The 21,895-nt window shown below is 33.2% G+C and overlaps 1 protein-coding gene across 1 annotated transcript in view; it reads right to left on the bottom strand.

Moving 5' to 3' along the window:
- Nucleotides 1-21,895, bottom strand: part of LOC127726449 (uncharacterized) — a 40,952-nt gene that overhangs the window by 17,393 nt on the left and 1,664 nt on the right. Inside the window, exons 2-14 of the mRNA XM_052233826.1 lie at nt 16,163-16,216; nt 13,337-13,375; nt 12,527-12,553; nt 11,333-11,371; nt 10,438-10,476; nt 10,239-10,277; nt 9,022-9,060; nt 7,798-7,836; nt 6,570-6,608; nt 5,765-5,803; nt 4,532-4,585; nt 1,746-1,784; nt 953-991 (exon numbers count right to left, since the gene is read on the bottom strand). Of these exons, the coding sequence (XP_052089786.1) occupies nt 953-991; nt 1,746-1,784; nt 4,532-4,585; nt 5,765-5,803; nt 6,570-6,608; nt 7,798-7,836; nt 9,022-9,060; nt 10,239-10,277; nt 10,438-10,476; nt 11,333-11,371; nt 12,527-12,553; nt 13,337-13,375; nt 16,163-16,216 (525 nt within the window). The remainder of the gene's footprint in view (nt 1-952; nt 992-1,745; nt 1,785-4,531; nt 4,586-5,764; nt 5,804-6,569; nt 6,609-7,797; nt 7,837-9,021; nt 9,061-10,238; nt 10,278-10,437; nt 10,477-11,332; nt 11,372-12,526; nt 12,554-13,336; nt 13,376-16,162; nt 16,217-21,895) is intronic.

Here is a 21,895-nt window from a genome sequence, read left to right on the forward strand (position 1 = left end):
GTTGTGTGTGTGTGTATGTATTTGTGGGTTCTAGCTTATCGGTACACTATCCGTTTAATGTGTTATTCAATTCTTTGGCTTAATTTGATAGAGTATGTGTTGCAAATTGTTCAAAATAAATTTTATATGGGACGATAATGTAGTTACCGTTCTGGTGTTGATTCTGACTGTATACTGTGAGTTTCACTGAAATCAAGCAATTAAGAAATTATCTAAATAATTCTGCGTAACAATATATCAAATATACAAAACCATATTCATAATATATATATATATATATTTATATATAGATAGATTGAATTTTACTAGTAATTCCTGTTAACCTTATTATGTACTAGTATTATCATTTATATTATTGTGGTTATTGTGTATAAAGTATAAGATTATACGTCCTTGTAATCACTTCGAAAATTTTACAAACGCCATCACGAGTTGTTTAACCGTTGTGGAATATCTGTTTCATAAAATGACGGCGGACATGTTCCAATTGTCGTAACCAAAACCCCGTCCTCGTTTCCCCTAATGTGACCTACAGAATAAGACTTATCACCAGCTTTGTACTTACATAAGCAACACGAAGGGTGCCACATGTAGAGCAGGATCTGCTTATCCTTCCAGTGCAAATGAGTTCACCTTCCGGTTTTTGGTGGATTTTGTGTTACGCAGTCTTTAGTTTTCCATGTTGTATTTTATGCACTGTTGTTTGTCTTTTGATATTTTTTCTTTATTTGCCATGCCGTTGTCAGTTTATTTGCGACTTTGCAGTTTGAATGTCCCTTTGGTATATTTCGCCTCTCTTTGTTGTGTGTGTGTGTATGTGTTTGTGGGTTCTAGCTTAACTTATCGGTACACTATCCGTTTAAAGAGTTATTCAATTCTTTGGCTTAATTTGATAGAGTATGTGCTACAAATTGTTCAAAATAAATTTTATATGGGACGATAATGTAGTTACCGTTCTGGTGCTGATTCTGACTGTATACTGTGAGTTTCACTGAAATCAAGCAATTTAGAAATTATCTATATAATTCTGCGTAACAATATATCAAATATACAAAACCATATTCATAATATATATATATTTATTTATAGATAGATTGAATGTTATTGGTAATGCCTGTTAGCCTTATTATGTACAAGTATTATCCCTAATATTATTGTGGTTATTGTGTGTGAAGTATAAGATTATACGTCCTTGTAATCACTTCAAAAATTTTACGAACGCTATCACGAGTTGTTTAACCGTTGTTGAATATCTGTTTCACAAATGACGACGGATATGTTCCAATTGTCGTAACCAAAATCCCGTCCTCGTTTCCCATAATGTGACCTACAGAATAAGACTTATCACAAGCTTTGTTCTTACATATAAGCAACACGAAGGGTGCCACATGTAGAGCAGGATCTGCTTATCCTTCAGAGCATATGAGTTCACCTCCCGGTTTTTGGTGGGTTTTGCGTTACGCAGTCTTTAGTTTTCTATGTTGTATTTTATGCAATGTTTTTTGTTTTTTGATATTTTTTCTTTATTTGCCATGCCTGTGTCAGTTAATTTGGACTTTTTAGTTTGAATGTCCCTTTGGTATATTTCGCCTCTCTTTGTTGTGTGTGTGTGTATGTGTTTGTGGGTTCTAGCTTATCGGTACACTATCCGTTTAATGTGTTATTCAATTCTTTGGTTTAATTTGATAGAGTATGTGCTGCAAATTGTTAAAAAAATTTTTTATATGGAACGATAATGTAGTTACCTTTCTGGTGCTGATTCTGACTGTATACTGTGAGTTTCACTGAAATCAAGCAATTTAGAAATTATCTGAATAATTCTACGTGACAATATATCAAATATACAAAACTATATTCCAAATACCGTTTCGATTCCTAACATCATTAAAGAGACATTAATTGTCGAAATCCGGATATGGTGTACCAATGTTTGCACCTTATGTTTGTGGTATACCATCTTTTCTGCAAGTTTATTGTTTTCTGTTTGGTATTAAATTGATAGTTAAGATCAATTTTGTTACATCTGGTGATCCGTTTATTTGGCAATCGCAATTGCAGTCAGCAGGGTTTAAGAACATCTGTTGTTCGACCTGCTAGTCAATTGCGTTTTGTTAAAATATACTTTTTCATTTTTGTGGTCTTTTGGAAAATGTTGTTTGTGCTGTATCTAGATCCCTCTACCAATAGATTTTTTTTACATGCACACGTATAAAAATTGCGGTATTTATCCAACGCAATCATAGGTTTGAACGTTGTTTTCAATTTAGACTTGTTTATATTTTTTCGTTTGGGCTTGTATTATATTTGCCTTCGGGTTTATATAATCCGTTCATCCTATTTCGACTCTTTAAAATTCAAGAGTCAATCCTTAATTGAGATAAACTATATGGCCTTCCAAATACCGTTTTGAATCTTAACATCACTGAAGAGACATTAATTGTCGAAATCTGGATATGGTGTACTAATTTTTGCACCTAATGTTTCCGGTATATCATCTTTTCCGCAAGTTTATTGTTTTCTGTTTGGTATTAAACTAATAATTAAGATCCATTTCATTACATCTGGTGGTCTGTTTATTTGGCAATCGCCATGGCAGTCAGCAGGGTTTAAGAACATCTGTTGTTCGACCTGCTAGTCAAATGCGTTTTGTCAAAATATACTTTTTCACTTTTTTGGTTTTGGAAAATGTTGTTTGTGCTGTATTTAGACCCCTCTACCAAGAAATTTGTTTTGCATGCACACGTATAAAAATTGCGGTTTTTATCCAACGTAAACATAGGTTTGAACGTTGTCTTCAATTTAGACTTGTTTATATGTTTTCGTTTGGGCTTGTATTATAGTTGCCTTCGAGTTTATATAATCCGTTCATCCTATTTCGACTCTTCAAAATTCAAGAGTCAATCCAAACTTGAGGTAAATCATATGGCCTTCCAAATACCGTTTCAATTCTGACATCACTGAAGAGACATTAATTGTCGAAATCCGGAAATGGTGTACCAATTTTTGCACCTAATGTTTCCGGTATATCATCTTTTCTGCAAGTTTATTGTTTACTGTTTGGTATTGAACTAATAATTAAGATCCATTTCATTACATCTAGTGGTCTGTTTATTTGGCAATCGCCATGGCAGTCAGCAGGGTTTCAGAACATCTGTTGTTCGACCTGCTAGTCAAATGCGTTTTGTCAAAATATACTTTTTTACTTTTTTGGTTTTGGAAAATGTTGTTTGTACTGTATTTAGACCCCTCTACCAAGAAATTTGTTTTGCATGCACACGTATAAAAATTGCGGTTTTTATCCAACGCAAACATAGGTTTGAACGTTGTTTTCAATTTAGACTTGTTTATATGTTTTCGTTTGGGCTTGTATTATGTTTGCCTTCGAGTTTATATAATCCGTTCATCCTATTTCGACTCTTCAAAATTCAAGAGTCAATCCAAAATTGAGGTAAATTATATGGCCTTCCAAATACCGTTTCAATTCTGACATCACTGAAGAGACATTAATTGTCGAAATCCGGAAATGGTGTACCAATTTTTGCACCTTATGTTTGCGGTATACCATCTTTTCCGCAAGTTTATTGTTTTCTGTTTGGTATTAAATTAATAATTAAGATCCATTTTGTTACATCTGGTGATCCGTTTATTTGCCAATCGCCATGGCAGTCAGCAGGGTTTAAGAACATCTGTTGTATGACCTGCTAGTCAAATGCGTTTTGTAAAATTATACTTTTTCACTTTTTTGATATTTGGGAAAATGTTGTTTGTGCTGTATTTAGACTCCTCTACCAAGAAATTTGTTTTGCATGCACACGTATAAAAATTGCGGTTTTTGTCAAACACAATCATAGGTTTGAACGTTGTTTTCATTTAGACTTGGTGATATGTATATATGTATATAGATAGCTTGAATGTTACTGGTAATTCCTGTTAACCTTATTATGTTCTAGTATTATCCCTTATATTATTGTGGTTATTGTGTGTGAAGTATAAGATTATACGTCCTTGTATTCACTTCAAAACTTTTACGGACGCCTTCACGACTTGTTTAATCGTAATGGAATATATGTTTCACAAATGACTACGTATATGTTCCAATTGTCGTAACCAAAATCCCGTTCTCGTTTCCCCTAATGTGACCTACAGATTAAGACTTATCACCATCTTTGTACTTACATAAGCAATACGAAGTGTGCCACATGTAGAGCAGGATCAACTTATCCTTCCAGTCCAAATGAGTTCACCTCCCGGTTTTTGGTGGGTTTTGTGTTACGCAGTCTTTAGTTTTCCATGTTGTATTGTATGTACTGTTGTTTGTCTTTTGATATTTTTTCTTTATTTCTTTGCAGTTTGAATGTCCCTTTGGTATATTTGGCCTCTCTTTGTTGTGTGTGTGTGTATGTGTTTGTGGGTTCTAGCTTATCGGTACACTATCTGTTTAATGTGTTATTCAATTCTTTGGCTTAATTTGATAGAGTATTTGCTACAAATTGTTCAAAATAAATTTTATATGGAATGATAATGTAGTTACCTTTCCTTTTTTATTTCTGCTGGTGCTGATTCTGACTGTATACTGTGAGTTTCACTGAAATCAAGCAATTTAGAAATTATCTAAATAATTCTACGTGACAATATATCAAATAAACAAAACTATATTCCAAATACCGTTTCGATTCTTAACATCATTAAAGAGACATTAATTGTAAAAATTCGGATATCGTGTACCAATTTTTGGACTTATGTTTGTGGTAGACCATTTTTTCTGCAAATTCATTGTTTTCTGTCTGGTATTAAATTGATAGTTAAGATCCATTTTGTTACATCTGGTGATCCGTTTTTTTGGCAATCGCCATGGCAGTCAACAGGGTTTAAGAACATCTGTTGTTCGACCTACTAGTCAAATGCGTTTTGTAAAAAATATACTTTTTCACTTTTGTTGTCTTTTGGAAAATGTTGTTTGTGCTGTATTTAGACCCCTCTACCAAGAAATGTGATTTGCTTGCACACGTATAAAAATAGCGGTTTTTGTCCAACACAATCTTAGGTTTGAACGTTGTTTTTCAATTTAGACTTGTAGATATATATATATATATAGGTATATAGATAGATTGAATGTTACTGGTAATCCCTGTTAACCTTATTATGTTCTAGTATTATCCCTTATATTATTGTGGTTAATGTGTGTGAAATATAAGATTATACGTTCTTGTAATCACTTCAAAATTGTTAAGGACGCCATCACGACTTGTTTAATCGTAATGGAATATCTGTTTCACAAATGACGACGGATATGTTCCAATTATCGTTACCAAAATCCCGTCCTCGTTTCCCCTAATGTGACTTTCAGAATAAGACTTATCACCAGCTTTGTACTTACATAAGCAACACGAAGGGTGCCACATGTAGAGCAGGATCTGCTTATCCTTCCAGTGCAAATAAGTTCACCTTCCGGTTTTTGGTAGGTTTTGTGTTACGCAGTATTTAGTTTTTCATGTTGTATTGTATGTACTGTTGTTTGTCTTTTGATATTTTTTCTTTATTTGCCATGCCGTTGTCAGTTTATTTGCGACTTTGCAGTTTGAATGTCCCTATGGTATATTTCACCTCTCTTTGTTGTATGTGTGTGTATGTGTTTGTGGGTTCTAGCTTAAATTATCGGTACACTATCCGTTTAATGTGTTGTTCAATACTTTGGCTTAATTTGATAGAGTATGTGCTACAAATTGTTCAAAATAAATTTTATATGGTACGATAATGTAGTTACCGTTCTGGTGCTGATTCTGACTGTATACTGTGAGTTTCACTGAAATAAAGCAATTAAGAAATTATCTAAATAATTCTGCGTAACAATATATCAAATATACAAAACCATGTTCATAATAAATATATATATTTATATATAGATAGATTGAATGTTACTGGTAATTCCTGTTAACCTTATTATGTATTAGTATTATCATTTATATTATTGTGGTTATTGTGTGTGAAGTATAAGATTATACGTCCTTGTAATCACTTCGAAAATTTTACAAACGGCATCACGAGTTGTTTAACCGTTGTGGAATATCTGTTTCACAAAATCACGATGGACATGTTCCAATTGTCGTAACCAAAACCCCGTCCTCGTTTCCCCCAATGTGACCTACAGAATAAGACTTATCACCAGCTTTGTACTTACATAAGCAACACGAAGGGTGCCACATGTAGAGTAGGATCTGCTTATCCTTCCACAGCATATGAGTTCAACTCCTGGTTTTTGGTGGGTTTTGTGTTACGGAGTCTTTAGTTTTTCTATGTTGTATTTTATGCACTGTTGTTTGTCTTTTGATATTTTTTCTTTATTTGCCATGCCGTTGTCAGTTTAATTGCGACTTTTTAGTTTGAATGTCCCTTTGGTATATTTCGCCTCTTTTTGTTGTGTGTGTGTGTATGTGTTTGTGGGTTCTAGCTTAAATTATCGGTACACTATCCGTTGAATATCCTGTTTTTCAATTCTTTGGCTTAATTTGATAGAGTATCTGACACAAATTGTTCAAAATAAATGTTATATGGAACGATAATGTAGTTACCTTTCTGGTGCTGATTCTGACTGTATACTGTGACTTTCACTGAAATCAAGCAATTTAGAAATTATCTAAATAATTCTACGTGACAATATATCAAATATACAAAACTATATTCCAAATACCGTTTCGATTCCTAACATCATTAAAGAGACATTAATTGTAAATATCCGGATATGGTGTACCAATTTTTGCACCTTATGTTTGTGATATACCATCTTTTCTGCATGTGCATTGTTTTCTGTTTGGTATCAAATTGATAGCTATGATCCATTTTCTTACATCTGGTGGTCCGTTTATTTTGCAATCGCCATGGCAGTCAACAAGGTTTAAGAACATCTGTTGTTCGACCTGCTAGTCAAATGCGTTTTGTTAAAATATACTTTTTCACTTTTGTGGTCTTTTGGAAAATGTTGTTTGTGCTGTATTTAGACCCCTCTACCAAGAAATTTGATTTGCATGCACACGTATAAAAATTGCGGTTTTTCTCCAACACAATCATAGGTTTGAACGTTGTTTTCAATTTTGACTTGTAGATATATATATATATATATATATAGGTATATAGATAGATTGAATGTTACTTGTAATCCCTGTTAACCTTATTATGTTCTAGTATTATCCCTTATATTATTGTGGTTATTGTGTATGAAGAATAAGATTATACGTCCTTGTAATCACTTCGAAAATTTTACGAACGCCATCACGAGTTGTTTAACCGTTGTGGAATATCTGTTTCACAAAATGACGACGGACATGTTCCAATTGTCGTAACCAAAATACCGTCCTCGTTTCCCCTAATGTGACCTACAGAATAAGACTTATCGCCAGCTTTGTACTTACATAAGCAACACGAAGGGTGCCACATGTAGAGCAGGGTCTGCTGATCCTTCCACAGCATATGAGTTCAACTCCTGGTTTTTGGTGGGTTTTGTGTTACGGAGTCTTTAGTTTTTCTATGTTGTATTTTATGCACTGTTGTTTGTCTTTTGATATTTTTTCTTTATTTGCCATGCCGTTGTCAGTTTAATTGCGACTTTTTAGTTTGAATGTCCCTTTGGTATATTTCGCCTCTTTTTGTTGTGTGTGTGTGTATGTGTTTGTGGGTTTTAGCTTAAATTATCGGTACACTATCCGTTGAATATCCTGTTATTCAATTCTTTGGCTTAATTTGATAGAGTATGTGCTACAAATTGTTCAAAATAAATTGTATATGGAACGATAATGTAGTTACCTTTCTGGTGCTGATTCTGACTGTATACTGTGAGTTTCACTGAAATCAAGCAATTTATAAATTAACTTAATAATTCTACGTGACAATATATCAAATATACAAAACTATATTCCAAATACCGTTTCGATTCCTAACATCATTAAAGAGACATCAATTGTAAAAATCCGGATATGGTGTACCAATTTTTGCACCTTATGTTTGTGGTATACCATCTTTTCTGCAAGTTCATTGTTTTCTGTTTGGTATTAAATTGATAGTTAAGATCCATTTTGTTACATCTGGTGATCCGTTTATTTGCCAATCGCCATTGCAGTCAGCAGGGTTTAAGAACATCTGTTGTTCGACCTGCTAGTCAAATGCGTTTTGTAAAAATATACTTTTTTTCACTTTTGTGGTCTTTTGGAAAATGTTGTTTGTGCTGTATTTAGACCCATCTACCAAGAAATTTGATTTGCATGCACACGTATAAAAATTGCGGTTTTTGTCCAACACAATCATAGGTTTGAACGTTGTTTTCAATTTTGAATTGTAGATATATATACATATATAGGTATATAGATAGTTTTTATGTTACTTGTAATCCCTGTTAACCTTATTATGTTCTAGTATTATCCCTTATATTATTGTGGTTATTGTGTATGAAGTATAAGATTATACGTCCTTAAAATCACTTCGAAAATTTTAAGGACGCCATCACAACTTGTTTAATCGTAATGGAATATCTTTTTCACAAAATGACGACGGACATGTTCCAATTGTCGTAACCAAAATCCCGTCCTCGTTTCCCCTAATGTGACCTACAGAATAAGACTTATCACCAGCTTTGTACTTACATAAGCAACACGAAGGGTGCCACATGTAGAGCAGGATCTGCTTATCCTTCCACAGCATATGAGTTCAACTCCTGGTTTTTGGTGGGTTTTGTGTTACGGAGTCTTTAGTTTTTCTATGTTGTATTTTATGCACTGTTGTTTGTCTTTTGATATTTTTTCTTTATTTGCCATGCCGTTGTCAGTTTATTTGCGACCTTTCAGTTTGAATGTCCCTTTGGAATATTTCGCCTCTTTTTGTTGTGTGTGTGTGTATGTGTTTGTGGGTTCTAGCTTAAATTATCGGTACACTATCCGTTGAATATCCTGTTATTCAATTCTTTGGCTTAATTTGATAGAGTATGTGCTACAAATTGTTCAAAATAAATTGTATATGGAACGATAATGTAGTTACCTTTCTGGTGCTGATTCTGACTGTACTCTGTGAGTTTCACTGAAATCAAGCAATTTAGAAATTATCTAAATAATTCTACGTGACAATATATCAAATATACAAAACTATATTCCAAATACCGTTTCGATTCCTAACATCATTAAAGAGACATTAATTGTAAAAATCCGGATATGGTGTACCAATTTTTGCACCTTATGTTTGTGGTATACCATCTTTTCTGCAAGTTCATTGTTTTCTGTTTGGTATTAAATTGATAGTTAAGATCCATTTTGTTAGATCTGGTGATCCGTTTATTTGCCAATCGCCATGGCAGTCAGCAGGGTTTAAGAACATCTGTTGTTCGACCTGCTAGTCAAATGCGTTTTGTTAAAATATACTTTTTCACTTTTGTGGTCTTTTGGAAAATGTTGTTTGTGTTGTATTTAGACTCCTCTACCAAGAAATTTGATTTGCATGCACACGTATAAAAATTGCGGTTTTTGTCCAACACAATCTTAGGTTTGAACGTTGTTTTCAATTTTGACTTGTAGATATATATATATATATATAGGTATATAGATAGATTGAATGTTACTGGTAATCCCTGTTAACCTTATTATGTTCTAGTATTATCCCTTATATTAATGTGGTTAATGTGTGTGAAGTATAGATTATACGTTTTTGTAATCACTTCAAAATTTTTAAGGACGCCATCACGACTTGTTTAATCGTAATGGAAAATCTGTTTCAAAAATGACGACGGATATGTTCCAATTGTCGTAATCAAAATCCCGTCCTCGTTTCCCCTAATGTGACCTACAGAATAAGACTTATCCCCAGCTTTGTACTTACATAAGCAGTATGAATGGTTCCACATGTAGAGCAGGATCAACTTTACCTTCCAGTGCAAATGAGTTTACCTCCCGGTTATTGGTGGGTTTTTTGTTACGCAGTCTTTAGTTTTTTATGTTGTATTGTATGTACTGTTGTTTGTCTTTTGATATTTTTTCTTTATTTGCCATGCCGTTGTCACTTTATTTGCGACTTTTCAGTTTGAATGTCCCTTTGGTATATTTCGCCTCTCTTTGTTGTGTGTGTGTATGTGTTTGTGGTTTCTATCTTAAATTATCGGTACACTATCCGTTTAATGTGTTATTCAATTCTTTGGCTTTATTTAATAGAGTATGTGCTACAAATTGTTCAAAATAAAATTTTATATGGAACGATAATGTAGTTACCTTTCTGGTGCTGATTCTGACTGTATACTGTGAGTTTCACTGAAATCAAGCAATTAAGAAATTATCTAAATGATTCTGCGTAACAATATATCATATATACAAAACTATATTCTTAATATATATATATATTTATATATAGATAGATTGAATGTTACTGGTAATTCCTGTTAAATTGTATATGGAACGATAATGTAGTTACCTTTCTGGTGCTGATTCTGACTGTATACTGTGAGTTTCACTGAAATCAAGCAATTTAGAAATTATCTAAATAATTCTACGTGACAATATATCAAATATACAAAACTATATTCCAAATACCGTTTCGATTCCTAACATCATTAAAGAGACATTAATTGTATGTTACTGGTAATTCCTGTTAACTTTATAATGTACTAGTATTTCGATTCCTAACATCATTAAAGAGACATTAATTGTATGTTACTGGTAATTCCTGTTAACTTTAAAATGTACTAGTATTATCATTTATATTATTGTGGTTATTGTGTATTAAGTATAAGATTATACGTCCTTGTAATCACATCGAAAATTTTACGAACGCCATCACGAGTTGTTTAACCGTTGTGGAATATCTGTTTCACAAAATGACGACGGACATGTTCCAATTGTCGTAACCAAAATCCCGTCCTCGTTTCCCCTAATGTGACCTACAGAATAAGACTTATCACCAGCTTTGTACTAACATAAGCAACACGAAGGGTGCCGCATGTAGAGCAGGATCTGCTTATCCTTCAAGAGCATATGAGTTCACCTCCTGGTTTTTGGTGGGTTTTTATGTTTCGCAGTCTTTAGTTTTTCTATGTTGTATTTTATGCACTGTTGTTTGTCTTTTGATATTTTTTCTTTATTTTGCCATGCCGTTTTCAGTTTATTTGCGACTTTTCAGTTTGAATGTCCCTATGGTATATTTCACCTCTTTTTGTTGTGTGTATGTGTATGTGTTTGTGGGTTCTAGCTTAAATTATCGGTACACTATCCGTTGAATATCCTGTTATTCAATTCTTTGGCTTAATTGGATAGAGTATGTGCTACAAATTGTTCAAAATAAATTGTATATGGAACGATAATGTAGTTACCTTTCTGGTGCTGATTCTGACTGTATACTGTGAGTTTCACTGAAATCAAGCAATTTAGAAATTATCTAAATAATTCTACGTGACAATATATCAAATATACAAAACTATATTCCAAATACCGTTTCGATTCCTAACATCATTAAAGAGACATTAATTGTAAAAATCCGGATATGGTGTACCAATTTTTGCACCTTATGTTTGTGGAATACCATCTTTTCTGCAAGTTCATTGTTTTCTGTTTGGTATTAAATTGAAAGTTAAGATCCATTTTGTTACATCTGGTGATCCGTTTATTTGGCAATCGCCATGGCAGTCAGCAGGGTTTAAGAACATCTGTTGTTCGACCTGCTAGTCAAATGCGTTTTGTTAAAATATACTTTTTCACTTTTGTGGTCTTTTGGAAAATGTTGTTTGTGCTGTATTTAGACCCTCTACCAAGAAATTTAATTTGCATGCACACGTATAAAAATTGCGGTAATTGTCCAACACAATCATAGGTTTGAACGTTGTTTTCAATTTAGACTTGTAGATATATATATAGGTATATAGATAGATTGAATGTTACTTGTAATCCCTGTTAACCTTATTATGTTCTAGTATTATCCCTTATATCATTGTGGTTAATGTGTGTGAAGTATAAGATTATACGTTCAACATTTTTAAAGACGCCATCACGACTTGTTTAATCGTTATGGAATATCTGTTTAAAAAATGACGGATATGTTCCAATTGTCGTAACCAAAATCCCGTCCTCGTTTCCCCTAATGTGACCTACAGAATAAGACTTATCACCAGCTTTGTACTTACATAAGCAAAACGAAGGGTGCCACATGTAGAGCAGGATCAACTTATCCTTCCAGTGCAAATGAGTTCACCTCCCGGTTTTTGGTGGGTTTTGTGTTACGCAGTCTTTAGTTTTCTATGTTGTATTGTATGTACTGTTGTTTGTCTTTTGATATTTTTTCTTTATTTGCCATGCCGTTGTCAGTTTATTTGCGACTTTTCAGTTTGAATGTCCCTTTGGTATATTTGGCCTCTCTTTGTTGTGTGTGTGTGTATGTGTTTGTGGGTTCTAGCTTAAATTATCGGTACACTATCCGTTTAATGTGTTATTCAATTCTTTGGCTTTATTTGATAGAGTATGTGCTACACATTGTTCAAAATAAATTTTATATGGAACGATAATGTAGTTACCTTTCTGGTGCTGATTCTGACTGTATACTGTGAGTTTCAATGAAATCAAGCAATAAAGAAATTATTTAAATAATTCTGCGTAACAATATATCAAATATACAAAACTATATTCATAATACATATATATATATAATTTATATATAGATAGATTGAATGTTACTGGTAATTCCTGTTAACCTTATTATGTACTAGTATTATCATTTATATTATTGTGGTTATTGTGTATGAAGTGTAAGATTATACGTCCTTGTAATCACTTCGAAAATTTTACGAACGCCATCACGAGTTGTTTAACCGTAGTGGAATATCTGTTTCACAAAATGACGACGGACATGTTCCAATTGTCGTAACCAAAATCCCGTCCTCGTTTCCCCTAATGTGACCTACAGAATAAGACTTATCACCAGCTTTGTACTTACATAAGCAACACGAAGGGTGCCGCATGTAGAGCAGGATCTGCTTATCTTTCCAGAGCATATGAGTTCACCTCCTGGTTTTTGGTGGGTTATGTGTTACGCAGTCTTTAGTTTTTCTATGTTGTATTTTATGCACTGTTGTTTGTCTTTTGATATTTTTTCTTTATTTGCCATGCCGTTGTCAGTTTATTTGCGACTTTTCAGTTTAAATGTCCCTTTGGAATTGTTTGCCTCTTTTTGTTGTGTGTGTGTGTATTTGTTTGTGGGTTATAGCTTAAATTATCGGTACACTATCCGTTGAATATCCTGTTATTCAATTCTTTGGCTTAATTTGATAGAGTATGTGCTACAAATTGTTCAAAATAAATTGTATATGGAACGACAATGTAGTTACCTTTCTGGTTCTGATTCTGACTGTATACTGTGAGTTTCACTGAAATCAAGCAATTTAGAAATTATCTAAATAATTCTACGTGACAATATATCAAATATACAAAACTATATTCCAAATACCGTTTCGATTCCTAACATCATTAAAGAGACATTAATTGTAAAAATCCGGATATGGTGTACCAATTTTGGCACCTTATGTTTGTGGTATACCATCTTTTCTGCAATTTCATTGTTTTCTGTTTGGTATTAAATTGATAGTTAAGATCCATTTTGTTACATCTGGTGATCCGTTTATTTGGCAATCGCCATGGCAGTCAGCAGGGTTTATGAACATCTGTTGTTCGACCTGCTAGTCAAATGCGTTTTGTTTAAAATAATTCTTTTTTCACTTTTGTGGTCTTTTTGAAATTTTGTTTGTGCTGTATTTAGACCCTCTACCAAGAAATTTGATTTGCATGCACACGTATAAAAATTGCGGTTTTTGTCCAACACAATCATAGGTTTGAACGTTGTTTTCAATTTAGACTTGTAGATATATATATATATATAGGTATATAGATAGATTGAATGTTACTGGTAATCCCTGTTAACCTTATTATGTTCTAGTATTATCCCTTATATTATTGTGGTTAATGTGTGTGAAGTATAAGATTATACGTCCTTGTAATCACTTTAAAATTGTTAAGGACGCCAACACGACTTGTTTAATCGTAATGGAATATCTTTTTCACAAAATGACGACGGACATGTTCCAATTGTCGTAACCAAAATCCCGTCCTCGTTTCCCCTAATGTGACCTACAGAATAAGACTTATCACCAGCTTTGTACTTACATAAGCAAAACGAAGAGTGCCACATGTAGAGCAGGATCAACTTATCCTTCCAGTGCAAATGAGTTCACCTCCCGGTTTTTGGTGGGTTTTGTGTTACGCAGTCTTTAGTTTTCTATGTTGTATTGTAAGTACTGTAGTTTGTCTTTTGATATTTTTTCTTTATTTGCCATGCCGTTGTCAGTTTATTTGCGACTTTTCAGTTTGAATGTCCCTTTGGTATATTTTGCCTCTCTTTGTTGTGTGTGTGTGTATGTGTTTGTGGGTTCTAGCTTAAATTATCGGTACACTATCCGTTGAATATCCTGTTATTCAATTCTTTGGCTTAATTTGATAGAGTATGTGCTACAAATTGTTCAAAATAAATTTTATATGGAACGATAATGTAGTTAACTTTCTGGTGCTGATTCTGACTGTATACTGTGAGTTTCACTGAAATCAAGCAATTTAGAAATCATCTAAATAATTCTACGTGACAATATATCAAATATACAAAACTATATTCCAAATACCGTTTCGATTCCTTACATCATTAAAGAGACATTAATTGTAAAAATCCGGATATGGTGTACCAATTTTTGCACCTTATGTTTGTGGTATACCATCTTTTCTGCAAGTTCATTGTTTTCTGTCTGGTATTAAATTGATAGTTAAGATCCATTTTGTTACATCTGGTGATCCGTTTATTTGGCAATCGCCATGGCAGTCAGCAGGGTTTAAGAACATCTGTTGTTCGACCTGCTAGTCAAATGCGTTTTGTTAAAATATACTTTTTAACTTTTGTGGTCTTTTGGAAAATGTTGTTTGTGCTGTATTTAGACCCCTCTACCAAGAAATTTGATTTGCATGCACACGTATAAAAATTGCGGTTTTTATCCAACGCAATCATAGGTTTGAACGTTGTTTTCAATTTAGACTTGTTTATATTTTTCCGTTTGGGCTTGTATTATATTTTCCTTCGGGTTTATATGATCCGTTCATCCTATTTTGACTCTTTAAAAATTCAAGAGTCTATCCTAAATTGAGGTGAATTATATGGCCTTCCAAATACTGTTTCGATCCCTAACATCACTGAAGAGACATTAAATGTGGAAATCCCGATATGATGTATTAAAATTTTTGCACCTCATGTTTGTGGTAAACCATCTTTTCCACAAGTTTATTGTTTTCTGTTTGGTATTAAATTAATATTAAGATCCATTTTGTACTGGTGATCAATTTATTTGGCAATCGCCAATGGCAGTCAGCAGGGTTTAAGAACATCTGTTGTTCGACCTGTTAGTCAAATGCGTTTTGTTAAAATATACTTTTTCACTATTTTGGTCTTTTGAAAAAATATATATATATAAATAGATAGATTGAATGTTACTGATAATTCCTGTTAACCTTATTATGTACTAGTATTATCATTTATATTATTGTGGTTATTGTGTATGAAGTATAAGATTTAACGTCCTTGTAATCACTTCGAAAATTTTACGAACGCCATTACAAGTTGTTTAACCGTTGTTGAATATCTGTTTCACAAATGACGACTGACATGTTCCAATTGTCGTAACCAAAACCCCGTCCTCGTTTCCCCTAATGTGACCTACAGAATAAGACTTATCACCAGCTTTGTACTTACATAAGCAACACGAAGGGTGCCACATGTAGAGCAGGATCTGCTTATCCTTCCAGAACATATGAGTTCACCTCCCGGTTTTTGGTGGGTTTTGTGTTACGCAGTCTTTAGTTTTCTATGTTGTATTTTATGCACTGTTGTTTGTCTTTTAATATTTTATCTTTATTTGCCATGCCGTTGTCAGTTTAATTGCGACTTTTCAGTTTGAATGTCCCTTTGGTATTTTTCGCCTCTCTTTGTTGTGTGTGTGTGTAGCTTGAATTATCGGTACACTATCCGTTTAATGTGTTATTCAATTCTTTGGCTTAATTTGGTAGAGTATGTGCTACAAATTGTTCAAAATAAATTTTATATGGAATGAGAATGTAGTTACCTTTCCTTTTTTATTTCTGCTGGTGCTGATTCTGACTGTATTCTGTGAGTTTCACTGAAATCAAGCAATCAAGAAATTATCTAAATGATTCTACGTGACAATATATCAAATATGCAAAACTATATTCCAAATACCGTTTCCATTCCTAACATCACTGAGGAGACATTAATTATCGAAATCCGGATATGTTGTACCAATTTTTGCACCTTATGTTTGTGGTATACCACCTTTTCTGCAAGTTCATTGTTTTCTGTTTGGTATTAAATTAATAGTTAAGATTCATTTTGTTGCATCTTGTGATCCGTTTATTTGGCAATCGCCATGGCAGTCAGCAGGTTTTAAGAACATATGTTGTTCGACCTGCTAGTCAAATGCGTTTTGTTTAAATATACTTTTTCACTTTTTTGGTCTTTTGGAAAATGTTTTTGTGCTGTATTTAGACAAAAATAGTAAAAAAGTATATTTTAACAAAACGCATGTGACTAACAGGTCGAACAACAATTGTTCTTAAACTCTGCTAACTGCCATTGACGATTGCCAAATAAACGGATCACCGATGTAATTAATGGATCTTAATTATAAATTTCATACTAAACAGAAAACAATAAACTTGCGGAAAAGATGATATACCGCAAACAAAAGGTGCAAAGGTTTTTGTACACCATATCCGGATTTCGACAATTAATGTCTCTTCAGTGATGTTAGGAATCGAAACAGTATTTGGAAGGCCATATAATTTACCTCAATTTAGGATAGACTCTTGAATTTTGAAAGAGTCGAAATAGGATGAACGGATCATATAAACCCGAAGGCAAATATAATACAAGCCCAAACGAAAAAATATAAACAAGTCTAAATTGAAAACAACGTTCAAACCTATGATTGCGTTGGATAAAAACCGCAATTTTTATACGTGTGCATGCAAAACAAATTTCTTGTTAGAGGGGTCTAAATACAGCACAAACAACATTTTCCAAAAGACCAAAAAAGTGAAAAAGTATATTTTAACAAAACGCATTTAATATATATATATATGCGTCAAAAAAAGTGTACAACAGCACCAAAACAATGATAAAAAAATATAGAACAAAAAAATACATAATAGATGGATTTGTAACTGTCCATTTCCTACAAACAATGTTCGGTGTTTAAATTGTACGATGGTCAAGATTTTTAAATCCGATAATCCACTAAATGTCCCTTCGGTATGTTTCGCCTCCCTTTTAAATTTAGCAGTGACGCCTTTTTTTATGTATTTTGTTATTTTCATTTTCAGATATTTTTTCGTTGTTTTTTGGTATTGTTATACACATTTTAGGCGTTTATTGTATGTATTTACTGAGTACTGTATCGTTCTCCATCACGATCCGACACCATCGTAAAAAACGAATAACAGATTTTTGTCAATTCTGATATGAATAATGTCGTCTTTAGTGCATTTAAGCTCAATAGTCAGGACCTTTGTATTGATCTGAATTTTCATTGTTATGGTCATAATTCGAAATTAACTTTTCATCAACAACTTGCCAAACAATGTAATTTCTGATGTGTTAATGATCGCAGATGATACCAATTATTAAGATGTCCACCTGGACAATCGCATATTACTCTACGATTTCATGCTCTTTTTGCTACATTCGAAGTATACAAACAGTTTATGGTCATCTAACAGGAAGATATTTTCATTACTAGTATCGAAAAAGATAGAGCCCAAAATGCTACAAAGAATGAGGAATATGTAATATGAAGACCGTTTACGAAAACTCAAGCTACCCACCCTCTGTTACCTCCGGTTGCGATGTAATATGATTGAAATCTATAACCTATTGACATGATTATATGACAAGAGAGTAACCATTGATTTTGTAGTGATGCTCAACACGAGGTAATCAACAAGACGTCATTCAATGAAACTGAAGAAACAACGAAGCCGTCTAGATCTAAGGAAGTATCTTTTCACCAATAGAGTTGTTGACATATAGAACAGCTTCCGTGAAGAAATTATTTCAGTTCAAACTGTGTACACAGTTTTTAAAAACAGAATAGGTAAAATTTATACCAACAAACCGTTAATTCATAATTCTGAGGCAGAATATGAAATTTTATCTGGAAATGAGAACCGAACAATTCAATACATTGACGATAAAGTAGAACAGAATATAGTGGTATAACAGTGGCATACAACAATTTAATCCTGGTATCTATGATGAGATTATTTACAATGTTTTACAAACAATGTATCTTTTAGATATATGAAGTGGTATGCCAATAGTTATCAAAGGTACCAGGATTATAATTTAATACGCCAGACTAGCGTTTCGTCTACATAAGACTCATCAGTGACGCTCAGATCAAAATAGTTATAAAGCCAAACAAGTACAAAGTTGAAGACAACCTTTTTCATTTCATTTTTACAGGTCAGCTTCATGTTTTTCTGTTGATATCAAAACGAACATTTGATTAATTAGTTGTTGCATGCTTATCATTTTTTCGTGCATATTAAGGATATAATAATTAATGCAAATATAGGTTTGACAAGTTGTGTCGACCGGACTGAAGGAGTCGGGGGATTTGCACTACCACTAGAAAATAAGGATATGGTGGATAGGAACAGACATTTTGCTTTGCAATAGTCCCCCTACAGATCCATCAGAGAGTTGTTTCAAAGTTTCATTAGATAGTGTGGCACTTTTTACATGAGGTATCGAATTAAACGTTCCCACTGTGTCTAAACTACCCCGGCAAAAAATGTTTGGACTCGATGGTATCTAATATCCGGCACGGTGACGGAACATCAATAGACAGAGAAAAGGTAGAGTTCTGTTTATTTATTTGTTATTGTTATGATATCGAAGAATATTTATACATATATAACTATTTTCTATTGTGAGATGTAATATTTTCTACAACCGTTCTAGATTAACGGAAAAATAAGTAAAAATGCACGTCAAAATGACGAATTGAGTGAACCTTGCCTCGAATTTGTTTAATTTCTCCCTAAATTGTTCACATGGTACGGAACGAAAGGTATAGAAAGGAAGATATTGACATGGAGATTGCAACACTAGTCACTTTGAGCACCTCAATCCTTGTATTTCTGCGTATGGAACGAAAGAAATAGGTCATGTCAAAATGGAAGCACCCGGTTTTTTCAATGTTGTTAACTACACAATGACCAGGTTTTGTCTATGTATAGAACCCGGTTTTGTTTATTTTATGAAAAGCAACGTTAACACTGGTACCCTGAAACAAAAAATAAATTTACAAATGGCTGATCATCATTGTGGGTTTTCAAACCAGATACCTCAATAAAGCGTGTGCCCAAGTTTGATTAAATTGTTAAAGAGGAGAAGATTTTTGTAAGATAATTGGCAAAAACGCAAAGAAATGATAAAAATCGTAATTAAAGGTCAATAATTCTTACAAGGATATCGACCAAGTCGACCTATTCGTATATATTGTCTTGCTGATCATTTTTGCTATATAACTTTTATATATATCAAGATAATAGACAAACATGGAAAAAAAGGAGAAATTTGTCATTCAAGGACATTAACTTCTATAAGAATTCGTGTGAGAGTTTTGATGTGTATGGACAAAAGGTAGAGCTCAACATTATGAACATATCTGCCCCTGTTAAATTTTCTCTATCTATAGCTGTTTTCAAATAATAGACAAAACTTGCATCCCCCTATGTTCTATTTTAAGCCATGTCGGCCATCTTTGTTGACAAGTGGGTCATCAAAAACTTTTTAAACTAGATACCCCAATGATGATGAAAAACAGTTAAACATAAGTTCGTTAGACCTTTTAAACCCGACATAAGATTGTGGATAAGGTTTGTTAAATATATTGTAGCCCAGTAATTTCAGAGGAGAAGATTAAGTAAAAAATTAACGGACGACGACGGACGACGGGGGCCAAGTGATGAAAAAAGCTCACTTTTCCCTTGGGGTCAGGTGAGCTAAAAACAACCAAGAATTCCAAACACGATTGCACCGTTCTTGAATTAAAAAAAGTCTAACAATTCATTATAAAGGCTTACACGAACGAGATAAACAAATCAGACATGGCAAAACAACTTCAATTGCGGTTTTAAAAAAAAAAATAAATACTACGTATTATTTATACAAGAATGACTGTACGCACTGACATGTCGCGACTGCTGGAATGATCGTTATCGAATTTATTTTGAAGGTCTCTAAGATAAATAATTTAATAAAAGTATCTTATAAAATTACCATTGTTCATGGAACCATAAAAAAAGTCAAGGTCTGATGAAACCTGCCAGACGGACATGAACACATTACAATCATTAAAACCAACCAACAAAAAAAACTGAAGAATTACCAATTAATCAAGAAAATAAGTTCAAGGTCACTTAAATAGTCATATGCGCCATACGAGCAAATATAGTTGACCTATTACTTATGGTAATAGAGATACGGACTTGAACACGAAATGTTAACCTTGATCATAGATATCAACCATTATCAGCTATTCATTTGGTTAGGAATTCGCTGAACCATAAAAATGAGGTCAAGGGCAATGGACATATGGCAGATAGAAGCATAGTTACATAAAAGATCTGTGTGCGAGGTATGTTGCAGTCATGCCTTCTAACTCCTGACATATGAAGCTTCATACAAATAGTTCAAGCCGCCACGAATTTGCATCCCTTGGTCTCGCATTCCGACAATTCCAAAATATCAATGAGAATTTTTAGAATAAACATGATAATCCTAGTCACATACATCCAATTTCGCGGGTGTCCCTGCTTTCTTATTTCTTATAAAATATTAAGTTGGTATACGATTTAGTTATATAACATCAGTGGCGAATCCAGGCGTCGTATAAGTCACGCGCCCCCACCCCCACCTTTGATGATCCAAAAAATATTAAATCTTTTTTTAACGATTTGTTTTAGCTTAATTCGTCAAAAGCATTGTTCGCTTCGCTACGCTCTGCGGTATGTAAGCTGTTTGAATTACGCCCACTTTGAAAAAACCTGAATCCGTCCCTATATATTGTCAATAATATATTGACCAACGTCAATGTACGATAATCGTACCACAATGGAGATATAACAGAACCGTTTATTTATACAACTAAATAATCATTAATGCATTTTCTCGATGGCCTGAGACTATTATACTAATTTATACTTAGTATTATAGTCACAATTGGGGATAGATGGATTTGATTTTTAATGCATAATTATTGTAATCATTTTCTCACTATAAACGTTCAGTTTCTATGGCGATTCTGCAAGCATATATACATTTGTCTGAATATCATGCCATATAATGAACATTAAGCCTTAAGAAGATTTATTTTAAACGATCATAGGAAATATTACATCCCTAGGTAGATTGGATTACTTATAAAGATAACCATCCTGTTGTGCAAGAAAATCACATATAAATTCTTCAATTAAGACCATAAACTCTAATACTAAAATTTACATAATTCATATAAAAAAAAAACGTATAGGGAGCGTAAACCTCAATTTGCGGTTTAACCTTCATTTCTATCTATTTCGTAGTTAGAGTATTTTTTTTTAAATGCAAAGCAAAATTATAATTATTTTTGTTGCAAGAAAGTAGGAATTCAAGTGTTTACAGATTCAAATAAATAATAAGTTGTCCTCTGTAAGAAATCGTTTTCCAACCAGTCACCAAACTCCTTTTAATTGCTGAAGTTCAATTATGTTACGCGATTATGCCTTTTGTT

This window comes from Mytilus californianus, unplaced genomic scaffold (assembly GCF_021869535.1).
Source record: "Mytilus californianus isolate M0D057914Y unplaced genomic scaffold, xbMytCali1.0.p SCAF_17, whole genome shotgun sequence".
NCBI classification, from domain to species: domain Eukaryota; kingdom Metazoa; phylum Mollusca; class Bivalvia; order Mytilida; family Mytilidae; genus Mytilus; species Mytilus californianus.